The sequence below is a fragment of the Clarias gariepinus genome, chromosome 2 (assembly GCF_024256425.1).
Source record: "Clarias gariepinus isolate MV-2021 ecotype Netherlands chromosome 2, CGAR_prim_01v2, whole genome shotgun sequence".
Lineage (NCBI taxonomy): Eukaryota > Metazoa > Chordata > Actinopteri > Siluriformes > Clariidae > Clarias > Clarias gariepinus.
Window position 1 is genome coordinate 22,591,297 of NC_071101.1, and position 18,186 is coordinate 22,609,482.

The window sequence follows — 18,186 nt, forward strand, 5'->3', positions numbered from 1 at the left end:
AGTGCTTGGGCCCTAATAAAGAAAATAAACTAAAAAATCAAGTGTTTCATTGACTAAATCTGAGTGTCGAGACAATAACAGAGAGGATTTGTGATCTTCTATTAGATTTAATGAGAGTACATGGATTTGTATTTTTGGATTTCATAGGGAACATAAGTTTAAAACGTATTTGTTACTATAGCCAAAAACAATAATAATATTCTTGAATGTGAAAATATAATATTCAAGAAAAAATATCTAATTCCATAATGTCCACATAATTATGGAATTATCGTGATAAAAACAGTGTAATATATAGGATATTTATGTACATAAGATGAGCTATATATATAATGAATTATTAAAGCCAAATAAAATGAACGTCTTGAAACATTCTTATTCAAGGTTATGAACATTTTGACGTGTGTGTTTACTGCTACATCATTGATGTGAAACCCTCTTATGGCTGCTTCGTCGTGGTGTTACCATTTCACACAAACTGAGCTCGTAGCTGCCATGTTAGCGCACGACACGCGCTCAATCTTGCGTAAGATCCGGAAGCAGCTCTGTGACGTAGAAGCACCGGAAAAGGTGAGAAGGGGGAAGGCAGTGAAACTCGGAGAAACGACTGGAACAACAAAACAAGAGACTTAAACCTACTGCCATACAGAGGAACGTCTAAGATTTTACTTTGGACAGCTTTATCGAGGAGTCGAGGGCTAAAAGTGGTCACAGGAGTGTGATGTGTTCTTCTCTTTACCGGTGTAGTTAATATTAATCCGTTTAAACACGTTAATCTTATCGAGCTGAAACGTTTGGACAGTTTGTTAGCTTGTTAGCCTGACAGCTAGCTATCGCTAAACGCTCTGAAGCAAAGAGTAGAAATGCTTTCTGTATGAGTGTTTTTCGCTTTGGACTGCACTAAATGCCCTAAACCTGAAGGGATGAAGGAACTCACAACGGACACGGATGTTAAAGTGAAATTTGTCTTCGGTGTAATGTTCGCAACAGAATCTGTCGTTTGCACGTAACGCGAGTCCTAACTAGTCAGGAGTCCATGTTTTTGTTTAGACCTTATTAGTTAAATATACAGTAATAGTTTGTATCACTTAAATCTGCTCAGAACCTGCAGTAGCATATTTTATTCGATTAAAGCTTTGGTAACTGATCAGTTTGTGCATAGCCTAGTCTGAGGGGAAGAGCAGCTTGTGTGTGAACCTGACACGCAGTTCGGACGCTGGACACTGCCACCATGCCTCTAGTGTTTCTGGAGAGGTTTCCTTGGCCCAGTTTGCAGACTTACACCGCCCTGAGTGCAGTGCTGCTGGCTGGGACTTTGTTAAGCGCCTACACAGCTGTGACCGAGCCTGAAGCTCCAGCTGCTGAAGAAACTCCGAGCACCTCCACAGACAGCAATAAAATCAAGCAAGCTGACACTGAGGGAAATGTGGCTGCAAATATACTGCTCTTTCTCATCTCTGACAGCCTATTCGTTTGGGTTCGTGCATCCACACACTTCTGAGCGCAATTTATTTTTTATTTTTTTGCTTACCTTTCAAACCAGCAGGAGGATATTGATGAAGTTAACTGTGTGTTATTCCCAGGTTTTGGTGAATACCGCATGCTGTGTCCTCATGCTGATTGCCAAGGTGATCCAGTGCATTGTTTTTGGTCCTCTGAGGGTCAGTGAGAAACGGGTAAGGACGAATTGTCAAGTCAACTGTTAGGCTTGGTGGACAGATTTATTATTATAATTTTTGAATCTTGTAAATATGAAACATGTTGATTATCTTTAGATATTTTACCCATTGCAGTCACAGAATGTATAACATTTTCTGCACAGTGGTGACATTAGAGGGCTACGTGTCATGCTGGAGTTATGGTTTAAATATGGCTGAATGATTTGATAAAAAAAAATCACATTGTGATTTATGACAAATATTGCGACAATATGTCAACAATATGTAGCTATTAAATGTAACATTTTGTATTCAAACTTTCTTATCTAGGCTCACAGCAAATAATGAGAAAAGGGATTAATTGTGCTGCATTACTTTAAAATGATTTATATTCTGGGTAACATTGATGACATGCTTATGACCCTCCTGGTGTGAGAGGATGATGTTGTAAAATATTCCAAATCTCAATCAGTGCCAATCCAGATCCTGTATAAGCTTTTTAGGTAAACAGCTGTTATATACAGTCAGCTAAAGAATCATTGCCAAAGTTGTGGGTTTAATTAGTTGTATCTCACAGTGACTGTGTAAGCAAAATCCAATTCAGTGTATAATAAGGGGGGAAAATAACCCTTATGATATTTTATTTACAGAAGTTTTTCATAACCTTTTTAAACCTCATCTTAACCAGTGCTGCTAATTTTTTTGCATTGCAATTACTGTGTTGTGATACATTTTTATACAACACCTAAAATCTATCATTGTTAAGATTCATAATGCATAAAATTCCAAAAATGACTGCAAAAATTCCTCATATGTCTAACTGTACTTAGCTAATTAAGTTTTTTAAATTCTACAAAATCATGTGGCAGAATCTTCATACTGTTGTTGATTTATTGCCATCATCCCCTGCCATTAGGAGTTTGTGCATTAAAATAACGCTCAATAAATTTCAAGTTGTTCATAAATATAACTCTTGTGCATCTGTGTCCACTTTTTCCCCTGACAGCACTTGAAGGACAAATTCTGGAACTTCATCTTCTATAAATTCATCTTCATATTTGGGGTGCTGAATGTGCAGACCGTAGAAGAGGTGGTTTTGTGGTGTCTGTGGTTTGCTGTTCTAATCTTCCTTCATCTCATGGTCCAGCTCTGTAAAGATCGCTTTGAATATGTGAGTAGCTGCAAAACCTGTGAAACGTCTTTTGCCTTTTGGTCATTATGCAAAAAAAAGTCTCGCTCAAGTAATTGATGTACTAAGCATCGCATGACCCTGGTGAGGTAGCTGCAATAGTTGGAAAAGTTTGTGGTGGAACCCTAAGGACAGACTTTAAGCCCCTTTTCTGTGTAACCTGTCTCATGTTGTTAACTTCCTGTTTTTGCTCTGTGTGTAATCTTAGTAAGGAAATTGTTTTTATGGAGTTCTTTATTTTTTGCAAACAGAACTGATGGAACTACATGGATTCATTAGTGCCTGTTGAATTGTCTATTAAATGCAACTTGATATTTCTTTAAAACACTCCCATATCTTTCACTGTCCCTATTTACCTCTTTGTTTTTAGCTGTCTTTTTCTCCAACAACCCCCATGAGCAGTCATGTGCGAGTACTGGCCCTGCTGGTATCCATGCTGCTGTGCTGTGGAGGTTTAGCTGTGCTCTGTGGCCTCGTCGGTCATTTCCATGGCATGCATACTGTTGCCTTTATGGCTGCTGAGGTATAAAATTTTCACTTTACTGTACTGATAAAATAAAATTTCTGTACAATAAAGTTCTTTTCTTTACATAGAAAATATAATCTCTGTTTTCCTCCTGCAGTGTTTACTTGTTACAGTGCGCACTGGACATGTTATTACGAGGTAAGCAATTTGCCATTTGCCAATTTTACAGTATAAGCATACCACCTACGCTGTGTCATTTGTAGGCTTGGACACTGGAGCTGTTTAGCTCTCTCAGGTTTCTGTACATGCAGGGAAATACAGCCCTAAGGCCTTGCTACTGCTTTTTGTAGGTACTCGATTCACTTATGGGACTTGAACCATGAAGGCACCTGGGAGAGCAAAGGCACCTATGTCTACTATACTGACTTTATTATGGAGCTTACCCTCCTTTGCCTTGATCTGATGCATCACATTCATATGCTGGTAAGTTTTTAACAGTGATTTAAAAAAAAATCGTATAAGTATTTAGTTTAACTTGATTTTTCTAAACACACTGTATAAACCATATTCAGTGTCAGGACTGGATAAATCAGTAATTTATCAGATGGCTCACGGGACATATAGAAGCTCCAGTGTGCTGCCCTGTCCCATGTTTTCATTTCATGCACGTATGATAAGTTGTGTAGTTCTCATCAAGCTTGAAAGATTTTCTCTTAAGATGAGAGCAAACTGACTTTGTGTAGTAAACAACCAAGTTGTGCAGCAGGACGTCAGTGTTTTGATCAGTTTTTCCACAGTTTTTTACTGTTTCCACATGCCTGCACATTTGTGATTCCGTGAAAAACATCTGTCATTAGTGTACACAAGATTATTCACCTAGTAAAACTATTTTGCCGTCAACCAGATCAGGCCTCAGCTAATGTAAAGCAGGGTCGGTGGAGGGGTAAGCGCTGTAATTACATCTATATCTTGCTTCCATAAAATAAATTTTATTTCAGAATAGAAGTGACCAGTTAGAAATGTGTTTTGCATGGTTATGAGAAATAGTTCCTCTTTTTTAATTTTCTTCTTTTTAAATTTGTGTTAAATCTAGTTAGTAGTAATTAGCAACCACAAAGAAAACAAGTAAAAAGAGTTATTTTGCTAAAATCAGTAAAGCAGTGGGTAGCCTGGTAGCCGACCTACCTAAATATGAAATATAGTAGTAAGTGGACTGGCTAAGAATTTTTTTTTTTTTTTTTGGAGAGGGTGCACAGGAGTTGTGTGCTTATGGTGCACTGACATGTCCTGGTGTCCCATCCAGGGTTTTTTTTTTTTTTTTTTTTCCCCTAATTCAGCCAATGTCAGCTTGCAATGTAAACAGATGCATTAAATATTACTCGTCACAGTTCTGTTATTTTTAGTTGTGAGGTTGAATTTTATGGGGGCATAAACCTTGCATTGCTCATCTTTCCGGCTGCTTGTGACCATCAGCCTGAGTTAAATGAAGAAAAATGACCCACAATCTGGGTAAAGATATGATGTGCTTACACATAAATCTAAGATTTGCCCTTTTTACAATCTTCTTTAAATAGAACTATAACATGTTTTACAACATGAATATATGTCGTACAAAGGAGAAAAAAAGGGAAACACTTGGACAGTCATATTTTAGAAACCATGTAAAGGCACAATTAAAACTTTTGATACATAAACATTGTCTTGACAGTGCATGTGGTTAGTAGACAAACACAGATAATAATCTGTTAAATTTATTTATTTTATTATTTTATTGTTTATTTAGTTTTTAAAGTTCTACTTCATCAGTTGATCTCACCTCCTTCTTTCAGCTCTTTGGAAATATCTGGCTGTCAATGGCCAGCTTGGTGATCTTTATGCAGCTTCGCTACCTCTTCCATGAGGTGCAGAGGAGAATCCGTCGGCACAAGAACTACTTGCGTGTCATTGACAATATGGAGTCCAGGTTAGGAACTTTATTTTGGTTGTCTGTTTACACAATGTAAGTGTGTTTTTGTGACTAGTTTTAGTTTGTGATCTGAGGTGTTTACTTTTCTGTTATTTGTCACTGTGAAGATTTGCAGTCGCCACCACAGATGAGCTTGTTGCCAATAATGATGACTGTGCAATCTGCTGGGACTCCATGACCTCAGCACGGAAGCTGCCCTGCGGCCACCTTTTCCATAGGTGAGCCATTTACAGCGCTAAAACTAAGGCAGTAATCTGTCATGGAGACTTGTAAAACAGCCTGCTGCATGAAATAATTCTCAAAATATCAGAGATAGCAATTATACAGTATATTGTAATTTTTTTTTAATGATTTGACTAAACTAAAACATTTGTTTTTACTGTTTTGTACACTACTATGTTTAATGTTTTTGTGATTTTTTTCTCATGTATATGCCTGTGTATGTTGTACATGCAGCTCATGTCTGCGCTCATGGCTAGAGCAGGACACCTCCTGTCCAACGTGCCGCATGTCACTGAACATTAATGAGGGCGAGAGAGAGAGAGGGGAGGGGCAGAGGGCACCAGCTGACAACATGGCTACAGGGCCTGGGAATGATGTCCGTCCTCACCTGAACCAGCACAACCACTTCTTCCATTTTGATGGTATGAGCAGTCATTTCACACATTACCCATCATCAAGTCACTTGGGTGTATGAAAACCTGTCTGAATATTATGAAAGAGTAAATATACTTGGTTTGGTATTTTATTTTTATATATATATATATATATATATATATATATAGAGAGAGAGAGAGAGAGAGAGAGTATGTGTTTATTTCTACACCCTCTTAATAAACTAAGCCTAGTTTTCATACATAGTCCATGTAGCAATATTTTAGGATTCCTTATTTAATTAAAGTTATTTATAATACATGATGTGATGTGGTAAGATTATTATTTGTTATTTTTATATCCGACCACTCCTATCAGGTTCACGAATTGCTAGCTGGCTCCCAAGCTTCTCTGTGGAAGTTATGCACACAACCAACATTTTGGGCATCGCACAAGTCAACAACTCGCAGCTCAGCGCCATGGTGAGAGATTTCTGTTCATGTTTATGAATGCTTAAAGCTGTGCTGCAGTCTTTTTGTCATCTGTAGGATGTTGCATTTTTAATATCTTGAAATGTTTGCTTTTAGGCCCATCAGATACAGGAGATGTTCCCCCAGGTTCCTTACCATCTGGTGCTGCAAGATTTGCAACTCACTCGCTCTGTGGAGGTCACCACTGACAACATCCTGGAAGGCAGAATCCAGGTGCCCTTCCCTGCTCAGGTAAATCCACATCCTCACAGTAGAAATGGAAAACGGTGGAGATTTTTATTTAGATCTGAAAGTAAAAAGTTTTTTTTTTCTCTGGAAATAAATCTTATATGAAGAATTAACAATATGGCTTCTTATACAGGTTTATTTTTCATTTATTTTTATAAACTGCTTCCTGATCAGTTCAATCTGTTGCATTTATTATCTGTACCACCCGTCTGTGCCAACAAAATAATATTTTTAAGATAAACAGATTTTACCTGTAAAAATTAAATTTGTAAATAAATACAGTATCTGTATTTGCAAATTAAGGTAAATAAAGATAAATGACAAGCGGGTTAAATTAAAAGTTTGTGTATTCACATTTGTGGCACTTTTCTCAGCCCGTGGAACGAGCATCCATTCAGGTTAACCCAGTCTCAGAGGAGCCTGTGGGAGCTAGTGGGGGTTCAGAGCCCACTACTGTGGAGACGGAGGACCTTGAGGTGCGTGGCAGCCGCTTCTCAAAATCTGCAGATGAGAGGCAGAGAATGCTGCACCAAAGGAAGGAGGAGCTGCTGCAAAGAGCACGCAGGTCTGCTACTTCTCACTACTGGGATTTTTTTTGCCTCTTTCTCATTAAGTGTGGTGAATTGTATGTGTTTAGGTTTAACACTTGTTTTGTAGTGTTTATTTTTACTGTAGCATATGATATCTATCATTCTGTACATTTTAAAATAACGTATCATTTTCTCTCTAAAGACGCTATCTAAACAAAAGCAATGTAGAAGAAGTGTCTTTTTCCAACTTTGCTGCTTCCAAATATGATGATGATGATGATGATGAGGAGGAGGATGAAGAGGAGAATGATGATAATGACCCACCCTCTCTTGAAGAAGAGGATTCCAGTTCAGACCCTGTGACCATTCGCCGAAGGATGTTGGCAGCTGCAGCCGAACAACGCATGCACAGACAGGCAGACACACCCATCTGAGGGAGCGAACCATCTGCAATCCATCTAGCTCTGCCACACCTCCATTTTCCCATGGCTATCTGTGTGATGGAGAGAGAAGCTCCTGGTCACTTTCATCTCAAATGAAAGAACATGCATGACACTTAACTGTGCCATGATCCAGCATTGGCATACGTAGCTGACCAGCTGTGATTCTGAGGTCTCAGCGTTCACTAAGTTTTAAGGCTTTCCTGTTGTGCACTTTTCATATGACACCACCAGCTTGGCCGTGTCTGGAAAAAGTCTATGCATGTGTCATTTACACATTTTACATTGTTAAACTTCTAAACTGTCTAAACAACAATAAGCTCACTGATGGACTTCAGGAAAAAATTATAATCCTAGTGTTTGGTAATTTCTCAGTCCTGTTAGTTTCACAAAATAGGCTGTGTCTGATGTAACATGAGCATTGTTTAGCATAGTTCTAAGCAATGCGATGTTACTTTGCATCTGTTTTAATTTAGTTTTGGAAGGCTGCATTTAGCTCTTTATTAAAAGCTGTTCTATTATAGGTGTGATTTTAGACTCTGAGTTTTATAAAGTCTAGTCTTGTTGATCTTGTACCTTAAGGCACCTTAAACCTAACACTCTGAACCTGGTTAGGCATGAGCTCTAAAGGTAATTATCAGCAGCATTGGCATTGGAATGATCATTTGCTGTGTCTGTTAGGGAGATTTTTTTTTCTTTCTTTTTTTCAGTTTCAGATCTTCAACTCTTCCAAATATGGAGAATTAATTATAAATATAGGATCTAACATGGTTATCATCTACCAGCAGTGTCATGGTTCAGATGTTTGTGTATCTGTTTGCAGTGATTAGAAGAGCAGCAGATGATTTGAATGTCTGTGGTTTGGTCTCAGTCCACATGTAGGGTGTGTTGAAGAAAACAAACTGCCAGTCAGTTCGTGCTTTGTTTCAGTTGCTCGTTATATAAAAGGAAAACTGTTCCACTCACATAGATTTGTCTAATAATTTCTTTAGGGTTTTTGTTTATTGCTGTGATTACTTGGTTGTGTTACATTAATGACGCATAGTTCTGTACAACTGATATGTATTGTTACATGTTGTTATTACTGTTTTATTGTATGTTGCAGAGGGTGATAAATGAGATGTTTAGGTTTGATCAGGGTATTTGGTGGCATGCATTAAAACTGAGGTTTTTTTTTTTTTTTAGAAGAAAGTTCTATTTTGCATAATAAATCATGACAAATGAAAAAAATACTTTTCTACATGAGATGAATGTGTTCATGCTGGTATTCCTCTAGCATTTTCACAGTAACTGCCGATTGGCTTACATGTCTTATTTTGACTTCACATTCGTAATGTTGGTGATTATGCTTTTCCCAATTTGTTGCCTCTTCCTATGCACAAACTCATTGCTTGTGTTACATAGGTCCTACGTTGCCTAACGAAGTATTTCCAAAGAAACCGCAAGTCATTTTACCTGGGGCTGGAGATTGTGATAAGTTTTTACCGATAAAGCTCATTCTCAGAGCACAGGTCAGATTCAGAGCTCTACACTGTGCCATTACAACTGCACCTTTGGTCAGTATTTCTGTAACTGATAAAAGTGTAAGTATCTGAATTATGGTATCTCGACAGAACTATTCAGATACATTGTAACATAGCTGGTAGTCCTGATCTACTTCTTACTGTCCTTCTATACTAAACTAAATCAGTTTGAACTGTCGGAATGCTTTTTCTATTTATGATTTTTTTCCTTTCATTTGTGCCTAAATTCACCAGTGAATTATTTGATCTGTAAATAATTTTGTAATGAAAACTGTATGATAAATGTGAAATGACCTGTATAAAATAAACTTCAGCACTAATATAGAGGCTTCTAATGAAAATCATTGTATTGTCACCATTAAGTGTGTTGATCAGTCAGTCAGTTATATTCATTTATATATATGTGTATATATATATATATATATATATATATATGTGTGTGTGTGTGTATATAATTGTTCGAATCGAATCGAATGTGTGACTTTAAGTCAGATTAGTCTCATCATGAATATTGTTTTTATAATTCAAAATGTGGCAATATTTATACACGCGCTTAGCTAACTTTTTGACACAGTACTATAGAAAGTAAAAGTAACACTCATGTTCATTAATGCACATGGCTGCTCCAGTGTGGGGTTACACTTATAGTCAAGTAAGGCATGAACAGACTTCTTCACAAGGCAGATGTACGTACTTTGTAAAATCCTGTGGAATTAAAGTGAAATTTCTCATTGTAACAGTTTTACAAAGTGCTTGGACTATATGAATGTAAATCTAGTTGCAGGTAGTGGCCGTTCAGAGCTCCTTTCTCTGGACAAGTTTGGTCTTGCAAGAAATTTTAATTAGTTCTGCTATTCAGTTGTGCACACAAGTTCACATATCCTGGCAGAGAAAATTTACAATATTTCACAAATTCCTCCATGATTTCAACTGTACGTAGTTGTTTAACATCTAAGATAGAATGATTTATTATTATTATTATTGCACTGTAGAAGTATAATAAAAAAATGTTTCCGTGCATCTGAAGGAAACACTAGCTGGATAGCAAAGCTGGAAAACCTGCATATTTTAGTGTTTTCTTCTTATCTTACATTTGCAGAAAAAAGGTGAAAGGCCAGAGGGTCAGCATTTCTATTTACACAGTGAGTCAGTCTTCTTCCATTCATTTTTATTACACGAGTCACACCGATATGATGATGTTTTCAAAAATGTTTGACCTGGGATTTTGGGGTTGTGTGAATATTGTTAAAATTCTATTTGGTTATTTGTTTTATCCACTGGCAAAGCCAGTCAGTTTTCATTAGAGTATGTAAAACTCATACATAATTCATTTTAAATAATTTTAGTGAACCTTGTAAACCCAATGATAATTGGTTAAAAAATAGTTCTTGTATGTCTGTGTTGCAGTTAGAAAGGTTGACCTGGCTTTTTGCAATTTTCAGGCATTTGCTGTGGTGAAAGTGTGTGGGTGGAACAGTGACCTACCTGTGTTGTGTGTACTGATGAAGACCACTAGAGAGCAATGAAGATCTGTGCGCTGATCACAAGCTTTTTTAGCAGCCTAACTCTGCAGTGAGGTGTGTAAGCTGGTTTAACAGGGATCAGTATGGATCACACACTTTATACCGCTCACATTTTCCAGCCAATGAAAGGCTAACCTTGGCCAAATCCCAAATGACTCTCTATTCTGTAGTGGACATGAAGCAGTGGCTTCTACACCATATGTCTTATATGTCCAGTGTCTTATATGTCCAGTAGCGAGACCGTTGAGGTTTCTTTAATGGTGATTTAGCCTACATTCTACAGCCTCTTGGCCCATATGTTCTGTCAAAATAATAAGACAGACCTACATATGCTGTTAAAGATGATAATTGAACAATCATATGCAATACATAATATAGTGTAATGTACCTGAACAACCCATTATTATGAATGATTAAAACAATGTGAAATTTTGGGGTAAAGTAAGCACTACTAAGACTTTTACATATGCATTTAAACCTTATATTTAGAGCTTGAACTATGTACAGTCATTAAGCAGCACACATTTAAAATTTTAACGTTTTATTTAATTTAGGCTGCAGTTCACAGAAAGCATTAAAGTCTCCTTTCTACCACAGATCAAAATGTACAGTGCAATATCAACCTTTCCTGAGAAAAATATTTTTTAATGACTAGCACTAAATTCAGTTCTAGGACCTCAATGACAAAAATATATATATATATATTATAGTAGCTCGATATGGAAAGCACATGTATTTCACTTGTTGACATTTTTGCTAAAAACTATATATATTTTCGCTTTTCATTTTATACCAAAATTATGCATACAAAATCTCTGTGACAAATGGCCTTTAAAATGTCAAGTCAATTTATGAACTAAAGACAGACAGAGTCTGAGAGATCAAATGAGTAACCATGGGATCACTATAGTGCTTGTTTTAGGCAATCAATACAGGCATACTTTTAAAAGGACGTATATGCAGTAACAAATATTTGCAATTCAAATTAAAGTAGTCATCATGGGGATGCATTGGAAATCTATATCATTTAGTCCCTGTTTGCGTATGCAAGTATTATATCTGCCACTTCAATTGATTTCCTATTACTTACACAACCATAACGACAAGTTAAAAGATTCTGAAATAGACCCAAGGCAAATATGACTTTGAGAGATGGTGCAAATGCAAATCTTTATGTATCTATGTATCTATGTATGTATCTATCTATCTGTCTATCTATCTGTCTATCTATCTGTCTGTCTGTCTGTCTGTCTGTCTGTCTGTCGGTATTTAGATTGTTATAATTAAGAAGTGGCCACAGTTATTTCTAACTGTATCTTATCCATTTTAGTTTAAATGAGGACTAGCCAAGGACATAAGATAGATTTATACAAGGTTAAGTGTTTTACTCTCATCTGCATATGTTACAGATAATGGTTGTGCCCATTTCCCTTGAAGATCAGGAGAGTCGTTTAATTGTTTAATCAATAGTCATTTTGTAGAGCCTTATGCACTAGAAATAGAAAGGCTACAATAAGGTACAATATAAACAGCAGGATAAATAGAAATGAAAGATCGACCTGTTACACAACCCCAGTTAGAGGACGCCTACACCACTTAGCCTAATTTATGATAGAGATTCATTAAATAGTATTTGGTGTTCTCAGTAGACAGTTTCACTGTGGTGTAAGAACATGGCTGATTCAGGGAAGAACAGCAGGTCTGTTTAGACTCATTTTCACTTTTTTTCCCCCCTCCAACACCATGAGTTTAAAAATAAACACAGTTCTGGGGGGAAAAAACGGTTTATGTGGCGTGAGTTGCACATGTCAGGGCGGTTAAAGGTGTTTGACGCTGCGCTAGTGAGTTTTTAAAATGTCTCCCCTGAGTGCTTTTACAGCGGCGGAAATCAATCGAGCCTCAGCCTGCTGTCACCCCGCCACATCCGCCTCGACACCGACACTGCTGCTGCAGCTTCCTCTGTCACCTTAACCCCCCCCCCTCCCCTCTCTCTCTCTCTCACTCTCTCACACACACACACACACCATGATTTCTCTATGACCTTTGCCGTTTCCACACTTTCTGACTGGAAGTGATGCCGACTATTACTGGCATCGTCTGAAACATTTCTCAGTAAAGAAAAAAATAAAGTAATAATATTCTGTAGAATAAATATCTTTAGTGTTTCTTCTTCTAATGAAAATCTTTTGGCAAAGCTTTGGCATTTTAAATAAAACTCCTTTAATCACATTCGTGTTTACTTTTTAGCTCTTTAGTAAACCTTTCCTCCTCCTTCCTCCTCATTTATATTCTCTGTTTAAACAAATCTTGTCACATTACAGAAAACTATCCAGCTCATAGTGTGTAACCTTGCCATGTTCTAAGCCATTGGTCTGGGCCATTGACTCAATTTTGTCTCCACTGGATTTATAATTAATATAACGCTGAATCGGGGGAGCAGTAGCATCGTGGGGTTCCCGTGGGGTCCTGGGATGTTCCTGTGCTCAACTTCCTGTTTGTGCAGAGTTTCACCGCAGGTTCTCCCTGTGCCTGGGTTCCTTTAGGTTCTTTGGCTTCCTTCCACCTTCCTGAACCATGGCAGTGTGTGCAATGCGATTGACTGGGGCACCACATGCACTACAGGGTACTCACTGACCAGGGTTATTAAAAATTTATGAATTACGTTGATTATCAATGGTGAGTAAAAAAAGACTAATTTGTGAATGTTTTAACCTGCTTATCACCGTCGCAACTGTGCTAGCGATGCTCCCTTGTGACATCAGTATCGACAAGGAACGGACAACTACGGATGTCACACTTGGGAATAAACACAACGCCAACCAACAAACTAGCACCAGAATGGCTAAGCACATTTTACTATACTGTAGGAGAATATTTCATGCATACATGTATATGGCATATTTTTTGTGTTTCAGGTTGGGTTGCTGTAACATGAGCTCCATGGGAGAGCTTTCCTTGTACAGTATTGTAGTTAAGGTGAAATATGATTGTTTTCAGATATTCGATTTTTATTATTAAATATCATAAACTAGGCTGACCTGTTAGCACGAAAGGCATTTAAAATCTGAGGGCCTTAATCTTTATCTAATGTTTTAGTGCTGGGTGGAATTTGGGTTTTGGAATTAAAATGTCATCACGGGGACATATTCTTAAACAAATCTGAGCGAACATCGCTAATGTTTTGCAAATTTGCCAAAGTAAGCGTAGTCCTGGATTCTGTAATTACTGAAAATGGTATATCTCAACATAAATATATAATCTTGACATTTGAAACCACCAGTGAGATCGAATTGATTTGATTCAAACCATTTCCGGCTGATTCAGGGTCGATATAAGACAGACTTCATAAAATGTACTATACATATAATTTGAGGACTGATGCAGGAATTTAAACTTCACAGAATGAAATATTATACTTCTAAGTAACTTTTCCTAAGTGCTGAACTGTCTGTGATTTCATCTTAATTATCTTTTTTTCTCCTCAAACATAGCAACTGAGGTTCAAGCAATTTCATTCTCTATAGGTCAGATGGTAATGAAATCCCCCTCCTCTTATCATCTTCCTCTGTCTCATATACCGACAAGTGAACTCATTGTCCAATCACAATATTATTTGAAAACCATATTCAAACCTCATCCAATTACAAGCTGTAATGATTCTGTACTCAAGCTGGTAATGAACTCTAATGCTGGCGCTAGAGCTAATCTCTATCGGATGCAACACAGATCAGGCAGAAAATCATTATTTCATGTTCATGGGTAGACTGAAGTTGATTAAGAGGTAGTCGCTTACTGTCTTTTCCAAGACAGAATGGTTTAATCGGTGTTGTGCATTTGGTTCATTTGGTGATTTCGGAATAGAGAACTAGTATCCAAGCAGTCATTCTGAAATGTCAGTAAAAGCAGCAATTAATTTTTTAGAGTGTCAGCAAAGAGCATTATGTTGGAAAACTGTAGATTCTGAGTTACTTGTGCCTGTGAGAGATGCAGCTACCCAACTGCTCCGCAATGTTTGATTTGTGTCAGAGGACTCCACTGGGCTACGGAAGATGTTGACTAATTAATTGGGGAAAGGGGCACCAGAGACACCAGAGGTGTGTGTGTGTGTGCGTGTGTGCGTGGTTGAATGCCTGCATGTTTACACACAGAGCAGGGTCATGTGCTTGGCTTGCTCGCTGGGAGTGAGCTGAGAGATTGTACTCAGTGGGTGCTCCAGCCGCTTCTGCCTGCTGAGGACACAACAGATGTAGATTTACATACATTTCCAGCATCCTGCACTCTGATGAGATTAGCTGGGAGTGCTGGGAGAGATGCATACTTAATGCAGGCCTCGAGCAGGGCCAGGGGAGCTGGGCCCTCAGAGAGCGCAGGGGACAAAAGCAGAAGGGGGAAATGTCAAAGCTCGCCAGACGGGAACAGGACAACAAACAGATTGTGCTGCTCCTTTAGCTCCCTCCATGACAAGAGGGTGGCAGGATTTACATCTCATAACGGATACGGCTATGCTGCTGGCAATTATGAGGCGATGAAAGATTTCAGAGCTTGTTCAGTATAATCGAGGATTCGGTTTTGGTTTGTTCATGGTGTGACAATCAGTCACGTGGGCTTTTTTTTTTTTCTCCACTGGATATTTTGTGTTTGCCATATGTTCAAACCAAAGCTTGAGTTGATTAGATACGTGTTTTATTTATGTATGCAAAAGATTTCAATAGAGAGCCAAATCAGCTCTTATTTCACTAGTGTCAGTCTTTATCAGCGAGTTCCAACTTAGTGGGCTGCAAAGCTGTTGGGTGGGCCGTTGCTCAAATTCAATTTATATTATCATTTACAATTAGCTCTCTCTCTCTCTCTCTCTCTCTCTCTCTCTCCCTCTCTCTGCCTTGGGAGGAGGTAATGATAATTATTATCTTAGTTGGGGCTTTAGCCAATAATTGTATAGTAAACCAGCATCGAGGGCAATACGTTTTTATCTAATTGTAGTTATTAATGAGATTGCTGTCATTGTCATTATCATTTCATGGTGCAAGGGCATCAGAACCTACCACTTTTATCTGGTCAAGCTATGAAGCTACTCATGACAACATGTGAATGCATTAAAAGAGCCTCCAGCACCTATATCATGCTAAATGAAATGCTGTCTATAATCTCGACTTGCATTTCAGTTGAATGGAAGTGGTCTGAAAAGAAAGACAGCTTGTTGATCTCAGTGGTTCTCAAAGAACAATTTACATTTTGTGTCCAATTTTAATTCTACAATTTTGCTACAGTAGTTAATATTACAACCACAATTATGAAAGTTTATTAATATTTCTACATTGGATATTATGTGTTCTGTTAGTTAAACGTTTAGGCGCAGCCAGGAAAAACATCCTGAAAAACACCAAAGAAACAAACAAACAAACAAAAAAACGAGGTACATAATTGACACATAATTGCTTTTTAGTATACATTTTTAACATTACCCTACATGCAATTTTTTGGTGCATGCCACTCCAATAACTGGTTAGGAATGAGACACTTTAGTACCCCCTTTTGATAACTGTGAATTAGAAGTGTCTGTGGCACTAATAACTATATATAGAAATATTTTACACATATTTAAATGTTAGCAAAATGAATCTTTATCAATGGTTAATCCTCAGTAATCTTTCTTTATAATATAAAAGTCTGGGATCATTTTTAAAACTCATCATGTTTGAAGTTTTCGGCTGCTGTTTTCACTTTTATTCTTCAAAAAAGTTATAGCCATTTTAACTTAACCAAAGGTAGCCCAAACACTGATTTTGATTCAGACCCCCTTCATGACCCCCATGATGTGATCCCTTGCTTATGTTCAAAGTTCCTCTTGTGAATCTAAGGGAGGCAGTGTTCTTTTAAGACACCTTTCTTCAGTGGTAGGAAATTCATTGTCAGTGTCAAATAAATATCCAAATAAAAAGAACACATTACTGCATGACTTAACTGAGTTTTAGACTGCTAGCGGTATCTTCATGGCACATTTAAAAGAGTTGAAGTTGTGTAGTGTGTATGTGTGTGTGTGTGTGTGTGTGTGTGTGTGGGCACTTAAAAAGGCTTTTGTTATAACAGTTTGGAAACACCTGCTGTACATGTTAGATATCATTATCCCATTGAGGAATACAAAGGAAATATAATAATGTCACACCGCCTCTAGAACAATGTAGTAATCCTATAACCCTTCTGATGCTGCGCACTTTAGTTCAGCATAGTCACTGGCAAAGCATTCTTTAAGTGCTAAATTATGCAGGAGATACTCAGTCTGCTGCGCTGCTGTCAAGTTCCTGTATGGCCCAAGCTTGTGATTCATAATTAAAATGCTTGTGAAGCCTCTGCTCAAATATGAAAGCTGTGACAGTGTGCCCTTGTCCAAAACCCAAACACGCCACATTGTTTTCCCTCCCATTGAGTGCTTTTTGGCCTTGACGTTCTCCAGCTGCTGCTAGCACACCTATAGTTTTGTGCCATCCTCTGGTATCTGTTCAGCTGATCTTTTCTGCTTGGTGTGTGTCTTAGCCATTTTACATGAAAACTCATTCTCTTTAGTACGGTCTTTGGTCTGACATTTATCACTAAATGGAGTCAGTCCATCAAAAGTCCAGACTGATCTGGATGGAGAGATTGAACATCCCCAATAATTATAGCCTTTGTTCATTTGCATGTATTAATCACACAGGTGATGGCCCAGTCATCCTGAAAACCATGGGTCAGGCCCCCATAGACACAAGAGTCTAAACTCAATTATATGCATGATTAGCTTTATCCTAAGCTTTTCCCTGCAGCAGAGACTCATGCTGGATAGGACACAGGCTGTGTCTGTGAATATGCGTGTGTGTGTTGATGAAAGCTACAGTGGAATAGATATGAATCATTAATGAATCATTTGCTGTAAGTTGGAATCAACTATTGTCCAAAACTTTTTTTTGTCACAGGTATCTTATCATCATTGCTCTTAACCTTTCAAATAGTCTATTTTTGTCCCAGTTGTTAATTGTACCTGATGGTATCCAAAGCCTGCTAGATTGTCATGGCAGATCTTTCTTTTGATAAGAAATTTGATCGAACAGGAAAGTGGCATTTTTAACCAATACTCAGTGATCCTTCAGGTCCTGTCTCTTATTCTGGAAAAGTCAAAGAACAAAAGAAAAGCCTTTGTAGTTGATTCAGGTAGAAAATGTTTTATTAATTGCCATATGCTTATTGATTTTCTCTTTCAAGCCAATTCTTTTGTTCTCTCGTTCTGGTGGCAGCATAAGGATCTGTAAGTTATGTGGAGTGTCAGGGGTGTCCTTTTGATGTGCATGACAGACCCCATGCTAAGTAACACCTGTGCCCAGTCTGGGCGCGCCTGCTCTGCTCTATTTGCCTCTGAACCTTTGGACAGACAATACTAATTGAGGGACGATGTTGGTTGTCATCTCTTTCTAGATGACCTATTTGGTTGGTTTTCAATGCAGTAGATATTTTCATTCTACATGGTAGATTGTAATATCAGCATATTCACTTTAGTACATTTTCTGTGCAGATGGTTCTGAGTAACAGGTGGAGATGATTGTCGTCCTA

The 18,186-nt window shown here is 37.8% G+C and overlaps 1 protein-coding gene across 1 annotated transcript; it reads left to right on the forward strand.

The window, feature by feature from the left end:
• The first annotated feature begins 571 nt into the window (after nucleotides 1-571).
• Nucleotides 572-9,409, forward strand: amfra (autocrine motility factor receptor a). The gene is made up of 13 exons (XM_053488172.1): nucleotides 572-1,477; nucleotides 1,584-1,676; nucleotides 2,665-2,829; nucleotides 3,218-3,370; nucleotides 3,471-3,511; nucleotides 3,664-3,796; nucleotides 5,143-5,276; nucleotides 5,387-5,497; nucleotides 5,736-5,923; nucleotides 6,252-6,355; nucleotides 6,461-6,595; nucleotides 6,967-7,157; nucleotides 7,325-9,409. Exons 1-13 carry the CDS (start codon nucleotides 1,232-1,234, stop codon nucleotides 7,554-7,556), a joined length of 1,926 nt encoding a protein of 641 aa, XP_053344147.1. The 5' UTR covers nucleotides 572-1,231; the 3' UTR covers nucleotides 7,557-9,409.
• The last annotated feature ends 8,777 nt before the right edge of the window (nucleotides 9,410-18,186 follow it).

What these genes read in the sequence shown, in the direction of transcription:
- amfra (XM_053488172.1), top strand. Translation starts at nt 1,232, where the DNA reads ATGCCTCTAGTGTTTCTGGAGAGGTTTCCTTGGCCCAGTTTGCAGACT. An exon ending in ACTGGACATGTTATTACGAG is followed by an intron (nt 3,512 to 3,663) that starts GTAAGCAATTTG and finishes TGCTTTTTGTAG; the next exon opens with GTACTCGATTCACTTATGGG. An exon ending in ACTCGCAGCTCAGCGCCATG is followed by an intron (nt 6,356 to 6,460) that starts GTGAGAGATTTC and finishes GTTTGCTTTTAG; the next exon opens with GCCCATCAGATACAGGAGAT.